The sequence below is a fragment of the Gadus morhua genome, chromosome 18 (assembly GCF_902167405.1).
Source record: "Gadus morhua chromosome 18, gadMor3.0, whole genome shotgun sequence".
NCBI lineage: Eukaryota > Metazoa > Chordata > Actinopteri > Gadiformes > Gadidae > Gadus > Gadus morhua.
In genome coordinates, this window is record NC_044065.1 from 21,885,251 (window position 1) to 21,904,711 (window position 19,461).

At 45.4% G+C, this 19,461-nt stretch overlaps 1 protein-coding gene across 4 annotated transcripts in view; it reads left to right on the forward strand.

The window, feature by feature from the left end:
* LOC115531266 (serine-rich coiled-coil domain-containing protein 2) overlaps nt 1–19,461 on the forward strand; it is a 51,821-nt gene that overhangs the window by 20,542 nt on the left and 11,818 nt on the right. For all 4 annotated transcript variants that reach the window (XM_030340415.1, XM_030340417.1, XM_030340418.1 and 1 more), the window contains exons 8-14: nt 10,831–10,921; nt 11,045–11,126; nt 11,484–11,567; nt 11,702–11,867; nt 12,786–12,887; nt 13,693–13,779; nt 15,869–16,012. In XM_030340415.1, coding sequence (XP_030196275.1) covers nt 10,831–10,921; nt 11,045–11,126; nt 11,484–11,567; nt 11,702–11,867; nt 12,786–12,887; nt 13,693–13,779; nt 15,869–16,012 — 756 coding nt within the window. The remainder of the gene's footprint in view (nt 1–10,830; nt 10,922–11,044; nt 11,127–11,483; nt 11,568–11,701; nt 11,868–12,785; nt 12,888–13,692; nt 13,780–15,868; nt 16,013–19,461) is intronic.

Sequence of the window (19,461 nt, forward strand, 5' to 3'; positions counted from 1 at the left end):
ACCAGAAGTGCAAAAGAGCAGTAAAGTGCAGTTTGTACATGAATTATACAGTATCAGAGCAGCATAGAGGTACAATAAGTACAGTAAATATAAATATTGTATAATAAAATAGAGTACTATGGGTGTTGATACAGGGGATATGTACATTCAAGTAGAGGGATAATTGTGGGGGGGGGGGGGTGAGGAACCGATGATGCGTTGCGCAGTTTTCACCACCCTCTGCTCTCTGGTCAGAGACAGAGCAGTTGCCATACCATACTGTGACACAGTTGGTAAGGATGCTCTCGATGATGCAGTGGTAGAAGTTCACCAGGATCTGAGGAGACAGATTGGCCTTTTTTAATTTCCTCAAGAAGAAGAGACGCTGGTGAGCCTTCTTGATCAGTGTAGAGGTGTTGAGGGTCCAAGAGAGGTCCTCTGAGATGTGGACACCCAGGAACCTATAGCTGGTGACACGCTCAACCTCCGTCCCGTTGATACGGATGGGGGTGTGTGTGCCACCAGCTCTTTCGTCTTCTTAGTGTTGAGAGCCAGGTTGTTGTTGGCGCACCATGCAGTTAGGTGCTGGACCTCCTCCCTATAGGCCGTCTCATCGTTGTTGCTGATCAGACCAATCACCGTAGTGTCGTCTGCAAACTTGACAATCGTATTGGAACCATGTATAGTTGTGCAGTCGTAGGTGAAGAGGGAGTAGAGGAGGGGGCTCAGCACACAGCCCTGTGGAACGCCAGTGTTCAGGGTGAGGGTTGAGGAAGTGTTGTTATCCAACTTGACAGACTGTGGTCTGTTGGTTAGGAAGTCCTGTATCCAGTTGCAGAGGGAGGTGTTGATGCCCAGATCAGTAAGCTTGGTGATCAGTTTGGAGGGGATGATGGTGTTGAACACATTCTGACATAGGTGTTTTTGTTGTCAAGGTGGGAGAGGGCGGAGTGGAGTGCTGTGGAGATGGCATCCTCTGTTCTCCTGTTCTGGCGGTAGGCGAATTGGAAAGGGTCCAGTGTGGGTGGCAGGCAGGTTTTGAGGTGAGCCAGGACCAGCCTCTCGAAGCACTTTGAGATGATGGGGGCGGAAGTCATTCAGGCTCGCTGCAGTGGAGTGTTTTGGCACCGGCACGATGGAGGTGGTTTTGAGGCACACGGGGACAACTGCTTGGGCTAGTGACAGGTTGAAAATGTCAGTCCAGACCTCAGTCAGCTGCACAGCACAGGCCCTGAGAACCCGTCCGGGGATACCTTCAGGTCCAGCAGCCTTCCGTGCATTAGTCCTGCTCAGTGCTGCACACACGTCGATGGGGGAGAGAGTGAGGGGCTGGTGGTCTGCAGGGAGCACAGCCTTGATGGCCACCTCCCTGTTTTCCCTATCAAAGCGTCCATAAAAGTGGTTAAGCTCATCAGGAAGGGAGGCGTCACTGGATGGGGGGGAGATGTTGGCCGGTTTGTAATCCGTAATGGCCTGGATGCCCTGCCACATGCGTCGGGGGTCAGAGTTGCTCTTAAAGTGCTCCTCGATCCTCAGCTTGTAGCAGTGCCTGGCCGCTTTGATGCCTCTCTTCAGGTTAGCCCTGGATGAGCTATAGGCCCGAGCATCACCTGAACTGAAGGCGATGTCACGTGCCTTCAATAGGAGTAGGACCTCTCTGTTAATCCATGGCTTCTCGTTTGGGAATGTGGTAATCCGTTTGAGGGTGGTAACACTGTTGATTTCAGAGTTCATACGTTTCAGAACAGACACCCCCAGGACGTTAGGAACCATCAGGACGTTAGGAACCATCAACAGACACACAAAATGCCAACAGCCATCAGTGATCAGTATGAATAACTTATTTCAAGTATACCGGTAGAGTTTCTTGCTGTGGCCACAGTCAAGCCTCCACAGTGGTTGGGTGGATTCAGTCTGGTCCAGCACGGGGTGTCTGGAAGTCTGCAGATGGCCTGTGATGTGCTGGGTGTCTTCGGCTAGGCTACTGTAGCACTGTGTGTCCTCATAGGGACACATCCGAGCATGGGGCAGGATACTGTAGTGGTAAAGCAATTTTTTACTCTCATCAAAAATTGCAGCACTGTTTCACCTGCAGCCGTCTGCAGTGAAGGGTGAGATTTTGACAGTACAAGCTGATATTGAGCATAATATCAGGGCTCATGGACAATTTTGGAACTTACTCATAAAGGAAAAGTATACAAACATGACGAAATGTGCTACCTCCTTGACTGCATTATTTGGCTCTACTTTTATGTCAGCCTTTTCCCACATTAAGTCTAAATACCATTCCACCATGACTGATGAGCACGCCCAACTGTCATTTGGAAGCTTGAGAATAGCTACCAGCAGCTACTGACCAGACTACCGTGGCTGACTCCATTCATTGCAAGTCATCAGTGTATGTACTCAGTATATATAAATAAATATATTTTTAGCATTTTTTAGGCAGGTAGAGCATTTTGAAAGACGCTCACAGGTCGAAAGAGTGTGGGCACCCCTGCACTAGGCCCAAACCGGCCATCATGAGAGTCGAGGAGGAAACAAAGAAATAAAGAATCATATATTATATTATTATTTCTAAATAAAGAATCTGTGCCTTCCGGACTATGGGGTCCAGTGAAACCGCATACCACACGGGAATCAAACCTCAGCCTTGAACCACTCACGCCCTCCCCTACGCTCTCAGTGGTTCAAGGCTGAGGTTAGATTCCTGTGTGGTGTGGGTGGCATGCGGTTTCACTGGACCCCATAGTCCGGAAGGCACAGATTCTTTATATCCAGTTTGATATTGTCGGCCCGCGTGTACTGGGGGGGGGTCTGGGACTGTAATCAGCGATTAAGGTGGCAACAGCCAATGGGAAGAACCCATTCCTCGTCACGATGACTCGTATATCTGGAATCAAATGCTGACAATTGGACCTAACTCATGATTTTTTCCCTTCTATTTGAAATGGCTTAAAGTGCTGCTTAGCTATTTGACAGAGCAACAAGTCCTTGTGTCTTAAAATGTTGCTGAAAACATTCTGTTCAGTAAAACGGTGGAAAGGCAGTGGTTGACAATTTGGTTGACTGTCCACTCTGAACCACTGAGTTTATGCTGCACAGGGCGGCACGGACACGCGATGGACTCAATGATCAGGTTTATCTAACACTGGACGTCTGGTGGATAGGTTTGGATTAGCAGCTTTCCACACGTTCTTCAGGGTCCTAGCAACATACCAGGATAGTTGTCTTGTGACACTTTCATCAACCTTTTTCTATGTTCATGTTGGTCATGAGACATGATTTAAAGGTTATTTGACTCTAAATCAATTATGTATCATACAATAGTGTCCTATTCTCTTTAGCCCCTAAAGGGAATAGAATAAGGGGCATTCTCATTCGGCGCGCGCGAATACTACCTGGGGCTCGGACTTCGATTTTTCTAGCTTAGCAGACGTAAAACATACATACGTATACGTCATATAAAAGTCTAATGCAAAGGGAAAAGTAGCATTTAGTATTTAAAATGTGGGGTGGCGCTGGGCCCACATTACATTATCTACAGCTGTATGGCTAGTGGACTCATCCAATGGTAAGTTAGCAAGTTAACCTAAGGTTACTGGAAGCTATTTCCTTAGAATGAAAGGACATTAAGTGAATTAATCGGACTAAAGTAACGTAAATTTTACTTAAATACGACGTCACAACATTATAAACTAAGTCTTTTGTTACCATTTTGATTGAGAGACCCCTAGCAGCAGAAATAACATAAACCACCTTTAGCTGTATGTATCAATTAAAAGCTTTCTTTAACCTAGAAAGATGGTGGAAGAGATATATAAACTCATGAACAGTATATATAAATGCTATATATATACTCTATATAAAGCTACTGTAAATATAGCTACTCTATTCAGCCCTGAGGGGAAATGAAGGTGTTACATCAATAGTAGTATTAATAAGGTAAAGAGGTGGATAGAGAGACGGGAAGATAAATAGAGAATAGTAAAGCCAGGGTGCTTAATATTGCAGTAGGACGGGACACTGGCCTGCCACAGGATCTGGGATGAGGTCAGTCTCTGGGTCTGGTTCCATTCCCTCTTGGCCTTAAACGACCAGCAGCCTGCTGGCGTCATATTAAAGGGACCCCATGTGTGATGAGGATAATCCATTACATGAACTGGTTCGTCGCTTGTCTCTGCAGCATGTGAGGGCTCCCAATACAAGCAGTTACATTACTTTTACACTGCTGTTTGTATTGTTATTATTGCTAATATTTCAATAAATATAAAGGTATTTATATGATCTATTAATAATTGATGAAAGGCATATATAATGTTAAAGGACCATAATTAGTAAACACACCCAAAACGCATGTTTTACATCCATCTGAATTTGCATGCTGACCAAAAAAAACTTTTTTATAATGATCTGAAAATGAAGAACATCAACCCGAACTTTACCGTTGTTTGCAACAAGTTGCAAACAACACATTTTTATTTTAACCATATCCATCCATCTATGCTTAGCTCAGCATTAAATGTAATGTCTCAGGTAGTATCTTCAAGCCTCCTTCACATCTTCTCTTGCCTTCAAACCATTTTATATCTGACTAATCTTCCAGGGTTAGCAGGGCTACCTTTTATAGATGACCCTGATTCTGCCCTAGAATCATCTGAGTGTCCTTTTAAAGGCTGCCTCCGTCTATTACAAACCTTATTTACAAATTTGACTGTAAAATATTGAATGTTAAAAAACGGTAGCTAAATAAACAAATAATGAGTCAGTACGTTTGATTTGGAGAATAAAATATTATAATCTATTTAAATAACAATTAATCTCTGCGAGTGCAAGAGTAATGCCTAACGTCTGAATGTATGTAGCGCCATCATGTGGATAATCAGCAATGTACACCCATTTAACACAAATATTAAAGGTCCCATGACATGCTATTTTATGTATTATTTAATATAGGTATTAGTGGGCAACTAACACAGTATTCAAAGACGTTCCCGAAATTCAGCCGTGGTGCAGAGTTACAGCCACTCCGAGCCAGTCGCACATTGAGCTTCCCCCAAATGCGCTGTTTTGGTGTCTGTAACTATAATGCAAATGAGAAGGAGCGAGGCGGGTCAAGGAGGAGGGTGTGGGTGTGGCCCTGAGCAGCTTGCAGCCACGGTACCATGCGCTCTATTTACAGTGGATGTATCGCAATGGCGAGGCGCACACAGCCTTTAGCCGTGTTCTGTGAATATTCTAGAACACACGGGAGTCCTGGAGCTCTATATCTAAATATTATCATATAGCCTACATAGATATCTATATCATATCATATATATTATCACGGCCAAAAGCTGTGTGAGCCGATATTATGAATCTCAAACGACCGCGTTGGGTTCTCCGACGTTCCTGGTTCTTCAACGTCCTCATCAATGTGAAGTAGACTCAACCGCGACAAGGAGGAGAAAGGGATTGTTGCCGGGCAGCGCTTAGGCACCTCCGCCTCCGGCGGTGGTCCCTCAGCGGGGCTCAAGCGGAGACATTCGCCGCCAACAATGCCTTTCTCCTCCATGTCGTGGTTCATGTTCTTGAGGGAGTCAAAGCCAAAGTTCCTTCCCCCCAATTCATTCTAAACCTTGGCTGAGATAACCCCCAATGTGAGTCTCGTTGTAGAAATACCAGAGACGAGAGTCCGACGTGTTATGCGCCATAACACCAAAAGCAGAACGGTTATCCAAATAACAAGGAAGTGTACAACACTTGCGTTACAATTGCCTCAATTGCCCCCTGGGGACAAATAACGTTTTTTTTAATTGAATTGAATTGAATTACAGTACTGGAGCTCTATATCTAAATAATATCATATAATACATAGAAATCTATATCATTTCATACATATTATCACGGCCAAAAGCTGTGTGCGCCTCCAGACGATATTATGAATCACAAACGACTTCGTCGGGTTCTGCGACGTCTCTGGTTCTTCCACTTTCACATTAACCTGAAGTCGACTGAACCGCGCGCTGCCCGCTGCCGACTGCCCGCTGCCGGGCGATGGTGCCTCGCGGCAACCGACGGCATGTCGCAGTTCATGTACTTCAGCGAGTCAAAGCTAAAGTTCCTTTCCCCCAATTCCTTCTCAACCATGGCTCAGATAACCCCCAATACGAGTCTCGTTGTGGAAATACAAGACACGTCAAAGAACCGACAAGAAACACTTGCGTTACAGTGTGTGTATTCACACACACACACACACACACACACACACACACACACACACACACACACACGTGGCGCTCGCACGGTCCAGTCTCATTGGCGGGCCAACGTCTCTGGGCGGGCCAGGCAGAGTACGGGGAGGAGCTGAGATTCTTGGTGACGTCATGAATACAGACATTCCAAATCAGCGTGCTTGAGCCTCCGTTTTTTCAAAGGCGAGCAGAACAGCTAGTGCTCGTTTTACACCAAACGCAAGTTTTAGCCACTGGGGGACCATGGGCAGGCTAGGGGAACTCATATTTATGTTAGAAAACCTCATAAAGTGAGATTTTCATGTCATGGGACCTTTAAGAACTCCATCCTATTATTCACAATGTGTAGCCTGACCCAACAGAGGAGGAGAACCATTCTAGAAAGACTACCATGTCTGAGTGGCACTAAAGTGTTGGTTGCACTATTGCTGGCGGGCAGGGGAGACGGAGGGGACATGTTTTAGATGGCTTAAGGAGTAACAACGATGAATTCTTTTAGATCATCTTGCTTGACTTGCATTAAAGATAATTTCAATTGTATCAGCCCATCTTTCACATGCTTTTCTAGTGATCACGCTGTGTGAACTCAAAAAACGAATTTCTTTCTTCTGAATTAATTCCACAGTACTAGCTATCAAACTTGAATTCGACAACAAATCATAATTGACTGTCATTTCAAAATGAAGTCTTACCTGTCGAATATTTTAAATTCACAGGTTGTCGTCTCTAAAACCACAACCAGTGTAGTCTTTATTAATGTGCTGAAGTGCCAATATGAAAGAGATTTGATTATGATCATAGCTTATCTTTCCCCCCCTTCAACAAAGACTTAAATGGAAACAATTGTAATGAAAATATTTGGTACGATCCATTGAGATCCCAAACTGTGTCGCATTCCTCCTTTGTCTTTTTTTGGTTTTATAATTACTGTTTTTACACAGAAAGTCTCCATAATACTAAAGCATCTCAAAAATGTACACCTTTTCTTCACTGGCCACTAGGGGTCAGTGTTGGTCTTGGTTGATACCTATCGATGCACACTGTGTGTGTGTGTGTGTGTGTGTGTGTGCGTGTGTGTGTGTGTGTTCGTTCAGTAGTTGTGTCAGCTGGCTGGTCATGCGGTCTATTTGTGATCAGTCACTAAGCCCCTGACTCAGGTGATAAAGGAGCCACAGAGATAGAGAGAGATGAGGTTGTGTGTTGTTGTACTTAGCTATGGTCCGCGGGACATGGGAGAACTCCGGGTTATGTTTTTCTCCTGACAGCAGAGGATTCATCCCTCTGTGGTGTCTTACCTAGTGGAACTGCGGAACCTTGTTCACAGGGAGAGGAGAGGGAGGTGGGGGGAGGAGAGGAAGGAGAAGAGAGGGGAGAGGAAGGAGGAGAGGAACGAGAACAGAGGAGAGAGGGAGGTGGGCAGAGGGTAGGTGGAGGCGTTGAGAGGAGAGGGTGGTGGAGGAGAGGGAGGTGGAGGGAAGGAACATGGAGGAGAGGAGAGGAAGGTGGAGGAGAGGGAGGTGGAGGAGAGGAGTGGGAGGTGGAGGAGAGGGAGGTGGAGGAGAGGGAGGTGGAAATGAGGGAGGTTGGCAGAAGTTAGTTGGAGCAGGGCAGAGGAGAGTTGGGGAAGAAGGAGAAATGGGTAGATGAGAGGGATAGAGAGGAAAAGGGGAGAGGAGAGAAGAGAGATTGGAGGCGGGAAGAGGAGAGGGAGTTTGGGAGAGCAGACGGATATGTGGAGGGTGGAGAGGTGAGGGGGAGAGTTAGGAGCGGGGGAGGCTGAGATGAGACTAAAGGAGAAGGAAAGCACATGGAGATGGAAAGAAAAGGAAAAATAAGGATTTGGAGTGATCCAAGTCCCTAAACAAAGATACAGAGGAATTGATAGAAGAGTAGAGAGCAGAGGATAGATTAGAGGAAGGGAAAGGGGAGAGAGAGGGGGAGCCATGAGAGGTAAAGAGAGAGGGAGGGGATGCATGACTAGAGTGAGGAGCAGAGGGAGAGGAGAGTAAGGGGAGGCTCTGGAGAGAAACGCAGAGGGTAGAGAAGAACCGATGAGAGAAAGAGAGAGATGAGGGAAGCAGTGTAGAACGGGAGGAGGGGGGATTAGTGGTAATGTTTGCATGTGGACCACCAACTCTCTCTGAGGGGAAAGTGCCTCCACACACCTGTGTGTGTGTGTGTTTCTTGGCTGTTATTCAAAGGGAATGTTTGGTTTCCTCAAGGGTCAAAGCAGTGTGACTAAACTTCAAGCAAGAAAGGTTGGTGTGTGTGTGTGTCTGTGTGTGTGCACCAATGTGTGCGCGTGCATGCGTGTCGTCCCCAAGCAGAATGGTGAGGAGGAGGAGGATGAGGAGGAGGAGGAGGAGGAAGAACCCTCCACAGATGTATTGTAGTACCTAAGTGCTCTCCAACTCCTGTCCTAGTTTAGCAGAAACCTTTCTAAACTTTTACCACGTTTCTTTTGATGGGAACTGATTGTCATTGCGCACAAAACATGTGCTTGCTGTGTTTCCATGGTGACTCTTGAATGGATTTCTTCATGAATAATTTTAGAGGGGGTATTTCCTTTCTGTTTTTTTGGTTTAAATAGGTACAGATCTATCCCCATTGATGGGGTCTCGCTCTTGCTCTCGCTCTCTCTAGCTCTCGCTCACACTAATATATAAAAGGAATTATCATTGATCTCATAAAATGAAGGGCATCGATGTAAAGTCTCATCTTATGAGAGCTCTGACCTTATCAAAGCAACCTTCACCCTACTTTTGTTTTATATTTTGTACTTATTTATATATATTTATATTATGCATTCTTTTATCGGTTATCTTGAGCTGAGCAATGATCAATGAGACGATTTGATGCTTTCATCCAGCAAACACTTTTAGCGACCGACAGTGAATTCAGTTTCATGTCATTAAGGAGCATCTATTTCTGAGGCATTTTGCTCAAGGATGTATACAAGTTAGGCTGCAGGCATCAGGAACCCAGTACCTTTCATCTGGAACACCCTAGCCACCGATTACCATCCTGCCTCCATCAGGGTTTAGCTCCCATGCCCCAGATGGTTCCACTGGCTTGATGTAAGTGTTCTCTCTCAGGCACTTTGATCAATTTAAACATAGAAAACAATTCGTCAAATGTTTCAAGTTTAGGGAAAGATGTTTCTCTCTCTCTCCATTCCTCTCTCACTCTCCGTTTCTCTCTCTCTCTATCTCTCTCTATCTGTCCGTTTCTCTTCTCCGTCTGTCTCTCTCTTCGTTTCCCTCTCTCTCCTTCCGTTGTTCTCTCTCTCTCCCCCGTTTCTTTCTCTCTTCCCCGTCTCTCTCTCTCTCTCTCTCTCTCTCTCTCTCTCTCTCTCTCTCTCTCTCTCTCTCTCTCTCTCTCGGAATTTTTAAACTGCTAAACCGGTACTGTCGCGGATTGGCACACCCTGCAATTTCACTGCCTTGCCTGTGTAAAACCTAAGGGGTATATTCCGCCTTCGTCAAGGAGCCGGCTTTCTTGGTTCGTTGGAGTAGGCAGGAAGACGCACAGCGATCTCTTTAGAATAATTTGCATATTCTAAATATTTTTTTATTCAAGACACTTGCATGCAAGAATGATTAGACGATATCTGAGTGTAGGCTACAAACGCAAATAAGTATTTACGATTTCCAAAACACCAACATATTCTTTATTTGACTGACCCCCGACAAAAGCCCCTGGTATCGCAATGCCGTCTAATCGCATATGCATGAAAAAGAAACCCCCAATATGTGTATGGTGTGAAAAGGGAAATTGGGGTGCGAAATCAAGCCGGTATTTTAACTCAGTCAGTAAACGTTTTTACCCTGCCAAATGCCCTGTCTTATGCCCGCCTTTTTCCCGGCATGGTCCTCCCAAATTTACCCTCTCGGACACTACACATATTGGAGGTTTAATTTTCATGGAAATGCAATTGGACAGCTTTGCAGTTCCAGGGCAGACTTGGGTAGAGGTGTTGCTGCATTGTCTCTACCACAGAGACAACACATCAACATGAGCAGTTCTAACTGGAGAGACGGTGAAATCCAGGAGGCTGACCGTCATGGGAGCGAAGGTGATGCATGCGCATTTAACGATGATGGGAAAGATGGTTCAATCTACGAGAAAGTACCAGAGGTACTTTCCTTGCGAGGCATTTGTCGGGATAAAAAAAAAGTGGTCAGCAAAATAAAGAATATGTCGATGTTTTTGCACTTGTAAATAGTTAATCGCGTTAGTACACTCAGATACATATACTCATTCTTGCATGCGAGTGTCTTGAATTATAAAAAGATTTAAACATTCGGCTTATGCATATTTTTCTAAAGAGGTCTACTCTCCGTGCGTAGCCCCGCGGTCTCCAGTTAACCAAGATAGTCGGCGCCTTGACAAAGGGGGATTTAACCCCCTCGGTTTTAAAGAGGCAAGACAGTGAAATTGCAGGGCGTGCCAAGCCACGACCGTACCGGCTTGGCAGTGTAAAAATGCCTGGTGTAAACGCGCGGACCATGCCGGGAATGAGACAGCATATTTTGCCGTATAAAACCTCTATCTCTCTGACTCTGTCTCTGTCTATCTCTACATTTTGTTACTTTGAACTGTGTGTGTGTCCCTCCAGGACCTACTGAACAATCTGGACTCGTGTGATCTTGACGACGATGACCTCATGCTTGACGACGAGCTTCCTGAAGACCCGTTGCTGCACGGCGGTATGTGTGTTTTTGTTTTTCTGTGTGCACATATAAATAGAGGTTGTTAAGAAAATAGAATTGGTCATTCATTTTCATAACCTCTATTTCCTTTGCTTGATTTGTTTGGTCCGATTAATACAGATGGGGATGGGATCACCCACATGGCCCAGTGGAGGATGCCACAGCTCTGCTGGGGAACACAGGATATCCACAATGACAACAGGCAGGTTACAACAACCAGTTGTGCTTTGTTCGATCCATTACACCAATGAATTATTTACACTCCTTTCTAAACGTACTAGATCAGTAACATCACTAACTTCCCTAGCTAACAGCAGTCAGAGTGCTAACCGTACGAGCTAACCTATGTTACTACACTCACCTCACTAACTTGCATCCTTTGCAGCACTACCCCTTTTAGCTAGCGTCAGTCAAAGCGCTAACTGTACAAGCTAACCTATGTTACTACACTCACCTCACTAACTTAATTACTTAACAACAGTTACTTTGCCAACCCAACTAGTTAAAATCCCTCACAGCCCTAGCTCCTCACACTTACATCCTCTCCTGTCCCTCCCAGTGAGTTCCAGTCCTACCATCTGACCGAGGACCCTGGGAACCAAAGGAGCGACAAGGAGCTCCTCCTGGGTCTGTCGACTGCAAGGTAACTGTCCTCCGTAAAGTCACTGAGGCTAAGGTCGCTTTGGGAAGTGATGGTATCCTATTGTCTTAGCAAAGCATCACTAGACTGCAGAGGGTCCCGATAGTATATGATGTTACCCTGGTTCTCCTTCATAGGTCTGCTGGTACCAGTACTGGTCTGAGTCTATCCCTGAACCGGGACCTGGACCTTGATTTGAGTCTGGGTATGGATCTCGGTCTTGGGATGGATGTGGAGGAGCTGGCTGATAACTGCTCTGCTGTCCGAGCTCAGTTGGAACACCTGCAGAGACTCCTGCTACAGGTGACTTCATCTGTTCCATCCACTCACTCTCTTATTTCTAGCAACGCACTGTGTTCGGACAATTTTCTCCAAAGGTCCTTGCACCTGGTCCTTGCACCTATAAGGAGTTCATTGGGCAATATTATAGACAGTGGAAATCTGAAGTCTGAAACCTGCTGTCTATTTATGTACTCCACTGTGAAGCCTAGAAGGTTTGTCAGATTTAATTGTAGTACTAATGGCACTTCCTGGTCTATAAATGTATGTTTACCATGAGTGGCAGTTCTCTTGAGTGATTCCAAGATATCAGGGACAAAGTAGAAGAAGAAACATGTTGCAATTCTCAAAAGAACATCTGAAATCACAGTATAGCTTTCTCAAAGAGAACATCCACAAGGAAAGAGGATAGCGTGGTGGGAAGGGAAAACCCTTTTCTTAAGAAAGGATAAGCTCTGGATATACTATGTATCAGAGGATGGACGAACCCACATCGTTTCACCATACATTTCAGAATCATTGACAGACAGATTGTCTGTCTGTCTGTCTGTCTGTCTGTCTGCATCATGATGTAAACAGGCCCTTTATCACAGTTAATAGTTTAAAGTATCAAAGCATTTTCTGGACTGATGTTATGACCAACGCACCAGCAAACAGGGGGATCAAAGTAAACAACACATCTCTACCTTGTCAATGTGATTGCACACAATCGCTATGCACAATTGTGTGTGTGTGTGTGTGTGTGTGAACATGTTGACAATGGCAGTTCATGCCAATGAGCTCCTGTGGAGTTAGCTCCCAAGCAGAGATGTGACTTCATCACACCACCAGCATCATGCTGCAGAACATGTGTTGGAATCCAAGCCTCCACACATTCAATAGAAATAGAGAATGACCATGAGATCTGATTTTGTGTGTGTGTGTGTGTGTGTGTGTGTGCAGGAGGGAGGGGGTGAGGAGGAGGATCTAGAGGACACCCTGACCACAGACACCCTTAGCCCAGAGGACTCCAACAGCTCAGAGGAGCAGCCCCTCAACAAACAGGTGTGTGATTAAACCTGTGATGGGATACCTTTCTCTCTCCCCTCCTCTCTTTTCTCGCTCAGATCTTTATCTTCCATCTTTCTAATTTCTCTTTCCTCCCTCTTTTTCTCTCTTCTCTGATCTTCTTTTCTTTCTTGTCTATCTTGCTGAAATCTCTCCTCATTTTGCACCTCCTGAGTCCTAACATGTCTGTTCTTCATAATTAAACATTCTCAATAAGCAGTGGGAGGGAGAGAGAGATAAACAATCTATCACTCTCTCAGACTCAATAAAATCCCCCTCTTCCTAAATCCCTACCCATCTATCTGTCCGTTAGTGTGTATGCGTGTGTGTTATCTCTTAGATGATGCAAGTCAAATGAAATGAGGGAAGGATTGTTGTTAACCCTAAAAGAACCATTGAACCCACAGTTTCAGCTGGAATTCAAAAACTGAGATTTAGCATAAATGTTCTGAGAGTTTATGAAAGAATGTTATCCCCATGGTTACGACCCACGCCAACTTTGTGAGAGTTTTCTAGTACCATTGTTGTCTATGATGTTAAAACCACGTATATGAAATGCGCCACACACCATAGCATTATACAATCATGATATACAAACAAATTACCACGTTTAAAACAAAGAACATATGGTTTTGGGTTTACTGGCTTTTTTAGTAACAAACTTCTAAGTGTCTAGGATTATGTTTGTGTGTGTGTGTGTGTGTGTGTGTGTGTGTGTGTGTGTGTGTGTGTGTGTGTGTGTGTGTGTGTGTGTGTGTGTGTGTGTGTGTGTGTGTGTGTGTGTGTGTGTGTGTGTGTGTAGGTGGCAGAGCTGTTTTGCGAGGTGCAGCAGCTAAGGGAGGACGTGAGGAGGAGGGATCAAACCATCGCACAGCTAACACAGCAACTGGTGGGTGTCGCTGTCTGTCTTTAGGTCTGTCTGTGTATCTGTCTCTCTCTCTCCCCTCCTGCTCTCTGTCTCTCTCTCGCTCTCTCTCTCTCTTCTGTCTCTTTTTCCTGTCTATCTCCTCTCTGTCACTGTTTATCTCTCTCTCTCTTGTCTCTGTCTCTCTCTCCTGTCTCTATCACTCTCTCTCTCCCCCTCCCTCCCCAAACATATTCGTTGGGGTTTGCAATCTCATTTTTTGCAATCTCATTTTTTGCAGCTAACACAGCAACTGGTGGGTGTCGCTGTCTGTCTTTAGATCTGTCTGTGTATCTGTCTCTCTCTCTCCCCTCCTGCTCTCTGTCTCTCTCTCGCTCTCTCTCTCTCTCTCTCTTCTGTCTCTTTTTCCTGTCTATCTCCTCTCTGTCACTGTTTATCGCTCTCTCTCTTGTCTCTGTCTCTGTCTCTCTCTCCTGCCTCTATCACTCTCTCTCTCCCCCTCCCTCCCCAAACATATTCGTTGGGGTTTGCAATCTCCTTTTTTTTGTGGTTTTGTGTTTAGCATTTATGAGTAGTTTCCATTGTGCCGAATAATTAGAATTGAGCTTCGGGGATCATGGGTTTCGTTGTTCTTTCCGACAGCCCACAGCGATTATTTTTCTTTTTTTTCTGTTTTGGACAACTTGTGTGACAGATGAAAATGGTTCCTTTTAGGATGTAAATCAGCACCTTTGAAATGTGTGGTGTCCTTTAGGAGACATGTGTTGATGCCTTTAATGGACAGTGCCAGTGTTTTGTTTAAGATGAATGACTTTCATTACACTGGTTCTCCCACCTCGTGGACAATGTGGGGTACGATGGACATTTAATGCATCCTTCCTGCCCTGAAGGAGAGGTTGTGAGGAAACGGCTGGCCTCTACAGCAGCCTCTGGTCGTGTGGAGAAGCAGAGGGCTGAGCAGAGCAAGGATCCATCTAAGTACTGCCACTCCAAAACCAATTTAGCACAGAAGACAATCTCACAACAGAAAATAAAAACAAATACTTAATGCTGTGAGCAGAAACTCAGGATCAAGCTCAACTTGGATTAAGACAAGGAAATATGAATCTAGAGATTATTGGCCAAATAAGACAGAGGAGTCGTGAATCCCAATGAAAACCAAGACAGTGACAATGTCTAGAATCCCCCGTCCAGTCAGGTTGGTCTGAAAATAGGAATACATCTTTCCATATCCCAAACAATTTATAGATTATGTTAAGGAGACACAATTGAGAGCCAGAGATATTTCCCTTAGCAAGAATTGTGCCAGCTTAAATCAAAAAGAAGCCATCCTATAAGTAAGAACTCACTTTATTTCTTTAATGATCACTTGTATATTTCTTCTTCTCAGCTCCCTCTTTATGTGTGAAATGGAAATAGCCAATTTAAACATAAAAGGAGTCAGAGATGACTTTACAAGGCCACGCTGTTCAGATTGAAGTTAATATGGCCTTCCTGCGTGAATATCTTAAATATTTGATGATATGACCAGGTAAGAATGCTGAAAAGCATCACAAAATTAGAAGTGGGGTTTATTCAGTACAACTGTAGTGAAAGTAGTTTAAATAATATTATTCAAAGATTCAGCACAGAGGAATATTACAATTTGTTATCAGGGTGTGATTTTATTTACAATGAAAAAGCAGAGCATATCATTAAGCACCACATACTGTCTCTTTAAACACTGAACAGTGGAGGAGGAATAGGTCTAGGCTGTATGGAGAGGGATTTAGTAAGGCAGAAGTAAGACATGAGTTAGACAGTAGTATGACACGGAGTAGGACAAGGAGTAGGACACGGAGTATGACACGGAGTAGGACATGGAGTAGGACATGGCGTAAGACATGGACACTCACTCCACATAGTCGTAAGCTGGAACGCCGGTCAGAGTCACAGGACATCCAGTCCAAAAGCGTTGTTCGTGGCAGCCCAGACGGCTGATCTCAGTTCAACCAACGTCTGAGTCAGACCATCACAGCTCTTTATTCAGAAAATGTGTTTTTCATTTTCTTTGTTCTCTGTTATAATAAATGATTGTGTGTGTATGTGTGTGTGTTTGTGTGTTTGAACGCAGACTGTTCCCGTGGCGACTAGCAGGTGTCACTGCCGGGAGACGGGGACGGAGAGGCGGACGGCCGGACAGACGCAGACGACGGTAGCGGACGGAGGGCGGGCATGGCTGCACCAGGCCTCACAGACACCCTGGAGGGAACACAATGTGAGTGGGACCACACGCTGGCACCACATTATGGATGACCGTAAGGGTCAAAATCACGCCTAATAGTAGCATTGATTTAAATCAACGTAAATCACAGCGTTCTGCAGTCATAACGTTTTACAGTAAGAAAGGCGAAGGTTGCGTTTTAAACAATGTTTTTCACGCCTGTTCCTGTATGTTGGCACGGCGCTATTGGGGGTTTAATGGCCCTGAGCAGCTTGCAGCCACGGTACCATGCGATCTGTTTACGGTGGATGTATCGCAATGGCGAGGCGCCCACAGCCTTTAGCCGTGTTCTGCAAATATTCTAGAACACAAAGGAGTCCTGGAGCTCTATATCTAAATGATATCATATTTTACATAGATATCTATATCATAAAATATGTATTATCACGGCCAAAAGCTGTGTGAGCCTCCAGACGATATTATGAATCTCGAACGACCGCGTCGGGCTCTCCGACGTCTCTGGTTCTTCCACGTCCACATCAATCTGAAGTAGACTGAACCACGACATGGAGGAGAAAGGGATTGTTGCCCACGATTGTTGACCGCGGTTGTCTCCCGCCGGAGCCTCGCTGCCGAGGGACCTCCACCTCGGTCAGCGGTCAGCGCTTAGGGCTAGCCTCCTGCAGCGCCGAGGCGGTGGTCCCTCGGCAGCGGTAATGGGGGCTAAAGCGGGAGACATTCGCGGCCAACAATTCCTTTCTCCTCCATGTCGTGGTTCATGTACTTCAGGGAGTCAAAGCCAAAGTTCCTGTCCCCCAATTAATTCTCAACCATGGCTGAGATAACCCCCACTATGAGTCTCGTTGTGGAAATACCAGAGACGAGAGTCCGACGTGTTATGCACCATAACGCCAACAGCAGAACGGTTATCCAAATAACAAGGAAGTCTACAGCACTTGCGTTACAGTCCTGGAGCTCTATATCTAAATAATATCATACAATAGATAGATATCTATATTACCACAGTGAAAAGTTGTGTGCGCCTCCAGAAGATATTATGAATCACAAACGACTTTGTCGGGTTCTCCGACATCTCTGGTTCTTCCACTTCCACATCAATCTGAAGTAGACTGAACCGCGCGCTGCCTGCGGCCCGTTGCCTGCGGCCCGCTGCCCGCTGCCGGGCGGTGGTGCCTCGGGAAGACCGGCGGCAGCTAGCATGTCGCAGTTCATGTACCTCAGGGAGTCAAAGCAAAAGTTCCTTACCCCCAATTCCTTCTCAACCATGGCTGAGATAACCCCCAAGACTACAGTCTTGTTGTGGAAATACAAGAGACGTCAAAGAACCGACGTGTTATGCGCCATAACACCAACAGCAAACACTTGCGTTACAGGGTGTGTAATCACACACACACACATGTGGCGGGCGGCCAATGCAGAGAAAGGGGAGGTGCTTAGATACTTTATGACGACATATGGGACCACATTCCAAATCAGCGCGCTTGAGCCTCTGTTTTTTCAAAGGCGAGCAGAACACCTACTGCTCGTTTTACACAGAAAGCAAGTTTTTGCCACTGGGGGACCATAGGCAGGCTAGGGTAACTCATATTTATGTTAGAAAACCTCATAAAGTGAGATATTCATGCCATGGGACCTTGTATGATGGACAGGGGGCATTTCCCCCGAGACTGATATATGACATTTATTTTGAAGATGGCCAGAAAAATCTATTAAATATAGCTTTTCATTTGGTTGCATTATAAACATAGCACAAACAAACTACTCAAAGATATGGGGTACTTAAACGAGTGGTGAATGCACATCACTATAGGCAGGCACATGGAAGCCAATCAAAGCCATCATGTTTTCAATCTTAAAAGACTTTGAATTTTGTAAATGGAAATATAAACATCATTGAATTCAACATTTAAATATGAGGCTTTCAAAACAAGGTCATCTGAATTCCTAAGATGTGTATTCAAAACTAATAAATTCAAAGTTTGCATTTCAAGTTGTACTATTTCAATAACTAATCCATGTTCCCTAATCCATGTTCTCTAATTCAGATACAAAATTCTGGTAATTTATTACTCATATTCACGTCGTCATAACCTACAGCAGGAGCAGGGCATTCCAACACAGGCCTAAGCCGACTGCCGGCCTATCAGAGCGCAATCTGTCAGTCATGTGATCAGAGACATCTGCTCTAGAATTAAACTCGGTAATGGCGTACAGGGAGAATAATAGGCTAAGTCGTCTGGTTTATGTCCCTTATTCAACCTCGGACCTCAATGAGCTCAGGGGTTCTGATGAAAATAAATGTATTCTATGCCCTATGAGACAGCACGATATTAAAGCAAACACTATCCCCTCATTGAACCATACATTTGTGGTGCTCTGAGCCCACTGGCCACTTCACCTCTCATACCAATACAGACTGAAGGCTTACCTGGTGACTGAGCCTGTAGGCGAGGCCTCTTCACCCCTCATACCACTAGAGACTGAAGGCTTACCTGGTGACTGAGCCTGTAGACGAGGCCTCTTCACCTCTCAGACCACTAGAGACTGAAGGCTTACATGGTGACTGAGCCCGTGGCTTCTTCGCGACCCCTCTCATACAAATATCTACATTTTTACTTGGATTCTAGAGATGCTTCATGAACCGCCTTCAGAGTGCATGTCAGTTTACCTTTACCTTCATTCACTCTCAAGACATGCACATACTCCATAATTGATCACAGCTTCATCCGTGAACAATCACAGGCAGTGTATTAGCGTGTGTGTGTGTTCATCTCAAGTCCGTCCCTCCTCTCACTAACTTAAACCTTTGACCGTGGAGGAGCTTGTCTGGGTAGGGAGAGAAGCAGGAGAGATAAGGAGAGATAAGGAGGAACATGGTGGAGTATTTGGTTGTCTCCGACGGGGCCGACTCAGGCAGTTCTGTTGTTCACCTGCACGGATGGGCTGCACTACCCATGTCTGCACGCACGCACACGCACGCACAAGGGCGGCCCTCTTCATTCTTAACGGCGGTCGACAGCATGTGTGACCTCGCTCTACACACCGGGCTGCCTCTCTGCAGCTCTGTCTGGATCCTCCCATACCTCCTCTGGTTATCTCCCTACTGCTTTGGTTCTGTGGCCTAGTCTCTCTCTCTCTCTCTCTCTCTCTCTCTCTCTCTCTCTCTCTCTCTCTCTCTCTCTCTCTCTCTCTCTCTCTCTCTCTCTCTCTCTCTCTCTCTCTCTCTCTCTCTCTCTCTCTCTCTCTCTCTCTCTCTCTCTCTCTCTCTTTGATGACCTGCTCATTTCCTCTTTATGGTTTCCTTATTCATTATTCTCTCGCTCTCTGTCTCCCGATGTCTCTCTCCCTCTCTGTGTTCTCTCTCTTGTGTTGCAGGACGTTGCACGATAGCTTTGGCATTTCTGTTTGACTACTGCGGTTTTCAAAGGTTATCACTGTGGAAGATGCTGTGTGTGTGTGTGTGTGTGTGTGTGTGTGTGTGT